The following is a 7,591-nucleotide window of genomic DNA, read 5'->3' as shown; positions in this document are numbered from 1 at the left end:
ACCGATTAGATAATTCAAAAACATTCGATTTCTACTGATAAAGGGACGTGCTGATTAGTTTTTGGCCAAGACAGGTCCAGCCGTTCTGAAGATACAGAGCAAAGTGCAGAATTCCGAGAATGAAGTGAGCATGTCGTTATAGCTGAGTTGGTTGCGCATCACTAAAATTTTCGTTTCGCTTTAGTATTTAAGAAAGACAAAAGTTGCTGTAGAGTCAAACTACATTTGAACATATCAAAAAGCATTCAATTTACCACAAATCCTCTGAAGAAACCATGTACATTGGGCCAACGGTTCAAAAGTTACAAGAGATATGATAAAAAGTAAACCAATGGGTTGCAGAACTCGCGGTCCAATATAGGTAAAAATATTTTACTTCAAATATAGGCAAGTGGGGTATCAAATGAAAGGTCTCAACGAGCTTTATTCAAATATAATACAAAAACTATTAAAAAATCAGCTATCAGCTTCTATACACATAATTTAACAAATTACTAATATAAACTTTTGCCATTTAAAGCATTCCAAGTTAAAGAGTGTTAGATCGTGTTTGAACCCAATGTCTGTAATATCTTTTTATAATTTTTTTAATACTTTTTATGTTTGTATAGTTGATACTACATGAACTATTTAAAATTGTTACACCCAGCATATATTTCGCGAACGAAAAATTGATGCATTTGAAATAAAATATGTTTACTCTAACAATAATTAGATTTGGTTTATTGCATTCAAACAAATAAACAACGTCCGTCTGATCTAATAAGTTTTTCACATTTTGTCTACAAGGACAAATAATGAAAATTATAGTTTTTATAATATTTATTCATAGACTTTTGTTGACTGATTATTTTTATTCTACGAATATTTAATTACGGTACGGATGTTCCAGCAATTTGCCTCAAGGCACGATGCCATACACCACTAGTTATATTATTTCTTGGTCGTTTGGCTCACACTCTATTACAATCCTGTGACTATGTCAATTTATCATCGTTTTTGATAAATGAATTGGCAGATTTCTGTTAATATGGTCCTGTGGTTGTGTGTTTGTGTGGTTATTGTAAAATATGTGTATAACCACGTTCTATAGAAATCCTTAACTAGTTAAGTTTTGTACGATTGATATTATATATTGTGAGGAACAGAAATTGTACAGTTTCAAAATTAATTAATTTATGTACACGTGAACAATTCGAATTGAAGTCGTAAAATTTATTACAGCTATATGTATATAATTATATATATATATATATTATATATATATATATATATATATATATGTATATGTATATATATATAATATATAATAGATATATATGTATATATCTCAGGCTGTTAAAAATTCAAAAATGAGGAATCGTATTAACTGATGTCATCGAGTCTAATATATTCTATTGATATCTATAGTATTAATTATTTTTAGTTTCGTATAATTTATTTAAATATAGATTTGAGTATCCATAACTTGACTGATGATTTTGTTACGTTATTTTATTCTAGTTTGTAATTATAATATTTAATACAAGTTACAAGTCAGAATTTTGTTATTTTGTACGAATTTAATGCCAAAGTTTTCAAGTTTAGAATAATTGTGTACATGAACATATTTCTTTGCTAAAATTATTAAGTTTGTTATTTTTTTGCTTTAGTTTTTTTAAATATAAGGATATGATGTACTTTCATTTTGAAACTGAAAATATAATCAATTTTTTAGATATTTAATAAAAACTAGTTTTACTGAAAATAATTTAGAGTCATATGCAAAAATTATTAATACAGAACATTTTAAAAATAATTTTCTTATTTTATTACTATTCTAAATATACTAATGATATTAAATTTATTCATTTGTATATTGTTGTAAAATCTTTTGTACACTTTATAATAAAAATTCTATTATGAAATACTTCAAAATAAATAATAAATAGTAAATTCTGAAATTATTGCTAAGAAAATATTTAACATTGGTTTTATTCTAAAAATTCTAGTTCACGAGTTTTGATGTAAAAAATTAAAACAATAATTATTTTGTTACAGATAACAAAATTTTTTACTATCTCTTCACTACTACATCTATTCTAGTAATATTAAATTATATTTAGTTTCATATTTCTATGTTCTTTAAAACTCTTTAATTAATTAAAACAAGTTAAAAGCATTTTTATCTTGAAATGCGTTTTGCCTTTGGAGAGTCTATGTACAATTTCATAAAAATATGCTTAAAAGCAACTTACTAAATTTAATTTAATTAATGACAAAACTTTTATTCTTTTTCTAAAATTAGAAAACAAAAGTTTTGTCATTGATTTAATTAAATTTAGTAAGTCGATTTGAAATTTAGTGCATATGAAATTTATATTAAACTATGAGCTCTTTTATAAAATAGATAATATAATAAAAAACTAAATATATTTTGGCCATTAAAATTAACTGTGGAGATAATAAAAAATTAACACAATGATTTTTATTTTACAAAATCATACTTGTTCTTTAATAAATATTGTACTTTAGCAATATTATGGAATTATATAGTTTACATAATACATTTTTTTGAATTTTTTAGTTGGGTATAGGCAAATTAAAAACATATCTGTTCAGAAAAAAACTTTTAATCGAGCATTTTCATAAAAATTTTTATTTAATGAAAATTTAGTATATTGGTATTTTACTAACACCTTTCTTCTACATCTCGTAAAATATTTGTTCAAAAGTTAAAAAAAATACTTTTAGTAGAAATTATATTGTACTCTAAAAGTACACACAGTAAGATAAAATTATGATTATTTTTAACAAATCATTCTAGTTTTCTAGATATTCTTGTTTTTATTTATTTTGATAACATATTACTATGTATTCGTTTTTTAATTAAATTTTAAGCTTTTAAACAAAAACTATGAGCAATGTCATTCTAGAAAAACAATCTATTTTCGACATCTTGTACATTCATTCAAAATTACTTGTGACACTCAAAAAGGAAAAAAATTGTTAAATATATATATATACTAGAGATGGGTAACTCACTCCGGAGTTATCACTCGGATACAACTCCTCCCTCGGAGTTGAGTTGTTTCACAGGATTTGTCATATCCGCTTCCTCAAATTGATATTAAATCTGTTAACTGGTACTGGCATTTAGTGTTTTTGTCGTTTTTGATTTGGCAAGGAAGAGGTCACTTTCTTGTCTCGCAGGCAGTTTTATGACCTTTTTTAGGTATAAAGGTCAAAATAAATACCATTGTGTATTTTCCAGAAAATACAAAAATGTTACTTTAAAGATTCAGAACAATGAACAAAGATACAGAACAATTTAATCTTGTTTTTCCATAGCCACACTTTAGAGTACAAACACTTTAGAGTACAAAATTTATCAGTGATATCATTAGTATTTAAGCAGTAAAAAATATTCAGTATTATATTATTACTTTTACACAATTATTTAATTGTGTAAAAGTAATAATATGCTAATCGAACTACGCGAAATAATTAATAATATTAATTCGATAATATTAATTCTCAAATGGAAATAGCAGAAGAAAAAATTTTGAAAGAAGAAGTATTATGTTTTGCTTTTATTACAAAGTTACTACATAATTTTTATATAAAATTAATCCAAAAAATCAATTATTTTCTCATCAAAAGGAAATCATTAAATTGAATTTGATTCTCAAGTTTTGCGTTTTCACTTTGGTCAACACTGCTAAAAATACGAGTCACTGAGTCGATCATCTGGTCGACCGAAAAATTTTACAATCCGTCATTTATTCGTGAATTTTTTAGAAAAATTATTTTATTGATATTTATTCATAAATTTTTATTTCAAATAATTAATGGGATTTGCCAAATCCTTAGATACATAAACAGCGAACACATTTGTTTCGAGTATTTCGGGTTCAAAATTGTCGAAGTCGTGGAGTTGTTTAGCGGATATAACTCCACCATGAAGCGGAGTCAAATCGGCTTCGGATATAATAAATCCCCATCTCTAATATATATATACATATTAGAGATGGGTAACTCACTCCGGAGTTATCACTTCGACACAACTCCTCCCTCGGAGTGAATCCGAGTGGAGTTGTTTCACGGGATTTGTCGTATCCGACTTCCTTAAACTGGTATTAAATCTTTTAACTTGTGCAGACATTTACTGTTGTTGGCGTTTTTGCCTTGGGAAGGATGCGGTCGCCTTCTCGCCTCACAGCTCACAGGCAGTTTTATGACCTTTTTAGGTATAAAATAATACCATTGTGTGTTTTCCAGAAAATATAAAAATATTACATCAAAGATACAGAACAATGAAATTGTGTTCAAGTGTGAATAGCTCCAATGTATAATTTATTGAATAGTAAGGGGTCATATTTTTAACTACGATAATCTTTGACCGTGAATGATGGCAAATAAGAAATATATACAAATAAGGAATACATACCATACATAGTTTTACTTTGGTCAACACTGCTAAAATTACGAGTCATTGAGTCGATCATCTGGTCGACCGAAAAATTTTACAACCCGTCATTTATTTGTGAATTTTTTAGAAAAAATATTTTATTGATATTTATTCATAAATTTTCTTGTCGACTGATGCCTAGTAGACTTTTTATAGCAAAAAATTACAAGCTAATTTTAGTAGGACTCCGTCTTCGACATCAGTTCTATCTTAGTCTTCTCGTCGATAGCAATAGTTTTTTTTAATATTTTGAAAGTTACCAAGCAATCGAACAATAAACTTTTGTGTTAATGTGTATATTCTTTGTATAACAAAATCAGTGATTGCAAGTGATTAGTGAAATGGCAATGAGACGTAAAACCAGTACTATCTGGAATCATTTTTCCTTAAAAAATAATAAAGCAAAGTGTATTATTGTGTGGATTTTTTAAGCATTTTATCTTGAAATACTGGAAATTTAATAAGACATTTGAAAAGAAAACACCCCACTATATCGATTTATCCGGCAATGCGTCGCGAGGCTGTATTATTGGATAATATGTTGGCGTTAAAAACTTCAGAAGCTGGTACATCAGATTCAAATCCAATTAATACAATGAAAAATAATTCTAATGTTATCAGTAATTATTTGCAAAATACTAATCCTTTATCCATGCGCCAAATTGCTGAAATAGATGCACAATTGATCAAGATGATTGCAAAAGAATATCATTCAATGCAAATCATTGAAGGGACTGAATTTAGAATGCTATTGAAGTTGTTAAATCCAAGATATAATGTACCGAATCGAGAAACATTGGCTAAAACTTTATTGCCACAGATGTATGAAAAAGAATTAAATATAGTGTGTGAAAAAATAGCAAAAACGACTTCAATATGCTTCACAACTGATGCGTGGACATCAATAACTAATGATAGTTATATGGCAATAACGGCTCATTATATGGGTGAAAATGGTAATTTATGTGTTAATTTATTATGCTGCGTGCAATATAATGAAAGACACACCAGTATAAATGTAAGCAGTTTCTTAAGAAATGAATTAAATAAATGGAATTTATCGGACAAAATTGAGGCCGTGGTAAGCGATAACGCGCCAAATATAGTTGGGGCAATAAATATTGGAGGATGGCCCCAAATAGGTTGCTTTGCGCATGCATTAAATCGTGTCGTTTTATCAGGAATTACTGAAATACAAGTAATTATTACAAAAATAAAACAAGTGGTAGAATATTTTAAAAGAAGTTCACAAGCGCAAATAAAATTGTTAGAAATGCAAAAACAACTGAATTTGCCAGCGTTGAAACTGAAACAACATGTGATAACAAGGTGGAATTCAACGTACGATATGTTGAATCGTATTCACGCAATTAAAGAAGCTGTAATCGCAACAATAGCGCTTATTAGAAGTGATATTTTAATAAGTTGAAAAGGGTGGGAAATAGTTGAACACAGTTTACCTATTCTGAAAGCATTTTATGAAGTGACAACTGAAATATCTGGTAATAAATACGAGACATTGTCTAAAATAATTGTATATTGTCGCATTTTATGTCAACATTTAGACTTTCATAAAGATAGAGAAACAATACCGATTATTAAAAAAATGGTAAAAAATTTAAATGATGCCATGCGTAAAAGGTTTTACGACAAATGTAACGTGGAATCAAATAAATTATATGCTGAAGCTACAATACTAGATCCCAGATTCAAGAAAAACGGATTTAGTGATATAACAAAATATGAGAAATCAGTTGCAAATTTAACTAGCTGTAAGTGGAATTCTGTCTTAAGGCAATTAAGGCATCGTGCCTTAAGGCAAATTGCTGGAACTTCCCGTACCAAAAATTATTATTTTTTTAAAAACGATTAACATTTTTGAAAAAAAAAAATACTTTGAAAAAATAAGATTTTTGAGAAACTATAAATTGGACAACTTTTGGACTTTTTTTTGAAAAAAAAATTAAAAAAAAAATAAATTTCTTTTCTTTATTTTGACATATTGTGGAAGATCTTAACTTTTTTTCAAAGCAATCGTACTGCTTTAACTGCATAGGGACAAAATATAAAGCGCGTAAGCGCCGCGTCGCTGTCTAACGCATAAGCATTGGTACGGAACCCATAGGAATGTTAACAAAATGTATACTTATTGTTAAAATCTCTACAAAATATCTGATAATTTGATGTGCATATGTCTAATGATCATTTTTGACCGCCAAATGGCTCATTTTTTTTACTTTTTCCTCCATATCTCCGAAACCGCTAGACCTACCTTCATGAAAATTCTCTAAATCGATTCTTTATCTTGTCAATACAAGTGAAATGTTTTTTGAATTATTCAAATCGGACGCTCCGTTCTCTTAAAAACTGAGTTACCGTTTTCGGCACTTTTTGCCCCGTATCTTCGGAACGGCTAGACCTGCCTTCGCCAAAAACTAATCAGCACGTCTCCTTATCAATACGAATCGAATGTTTTTTGAATTATTCAAATCGGTTGATCCGTGTTCACGAAATCGTCGACAAAAATTTGTATCCGCACATACATACACACACGTACATACACACACACACACACACACACATACACACACACATACACACACACACACATACATCCATTTTTTCTAAGATATGCCAAAATGTTCGTAAAGATATATAAAAATTTTCATTTTCGATTTTTTTGCGATTACTATAACTTGCCCTACGGGAAGTTAAAAAAAAATTTTGAAGAAAATTGTTTGGATCTCCAAGTAAAAAATATGACTAAACAAACGGAACATTCATTGTCAGAATCTGTATGGCAATACTATAATTCCGGAAATTCCGTAAGTGAATATAGGTCGCATATAGCTGCAGGTGTTATTAATTTAGATAGATATATTAATGAGCCAATAGTAAGTCTTAACGAAGATCCATTAAAGTGGTGGTACTCAAACAAACTAATTTATCCTAATTGGTATCAATTGGTATTGAAAAGATTAAATATCATAGCAACTTCTGTGCCTTGTGAAAGAATTTTTTCAAAAGCAGGGCTTACATTGACTGAACGAAGAACCAGACTAAACCCAAAGCATTTGGCTGAACTATTATTTATTGGCAGTAATACAGAATCTTCTGTTATTAACTTCCCGTAGGGTAAGT

General features: G+C 28.5%; 1 protein-coding gene across 1 annotated transcript; it reads left to right on the top strand.

The window, feature by feature from the left end:
- Nucleotides 1-4,958: 4,958 nt before the first annotated feature.
- LOC113369269 (zinc finger BED domain-containing protein 1-like) lies at nt 4,959-6,222 on the top strand (the record flags this gene model as incomplete). Its single annotated transcript, XM_026610051.1, has 2 exons — nt 4,959-5,859; nt 6,016-6,222. Coding segments are annotated over exons 1-2 (1,108 nt in total), but the record flags the coding sequence as incomplete, so codon positions are not given.
- Between the last annotated feature and the right edge of the window lie 1,369 nt (nt 6,223-7,591).

This window comes from Ctenocephalides felis, unplaced genomic scaffold, assembly GCF_003426905.1.
Source record: "Ctenocephalides felis isolate EL2017-DRISC unplaced genomic scaffold, ASM342690v1 CF-g0.4_SCAFFOLD_01195, whole genome shotgun sequence".
NCBI lineage: Eukaryota > Metazoa > Arthropoda > Insecta > Siphonaptera > Pulicidae > Ctenocephalides > Ctenocephalides felis.
The sequence above is the reverse complement of the archived record's forward strand: the minus strand, read 5'-3'. Positions and strand labels throughout refer to the sequence as shown.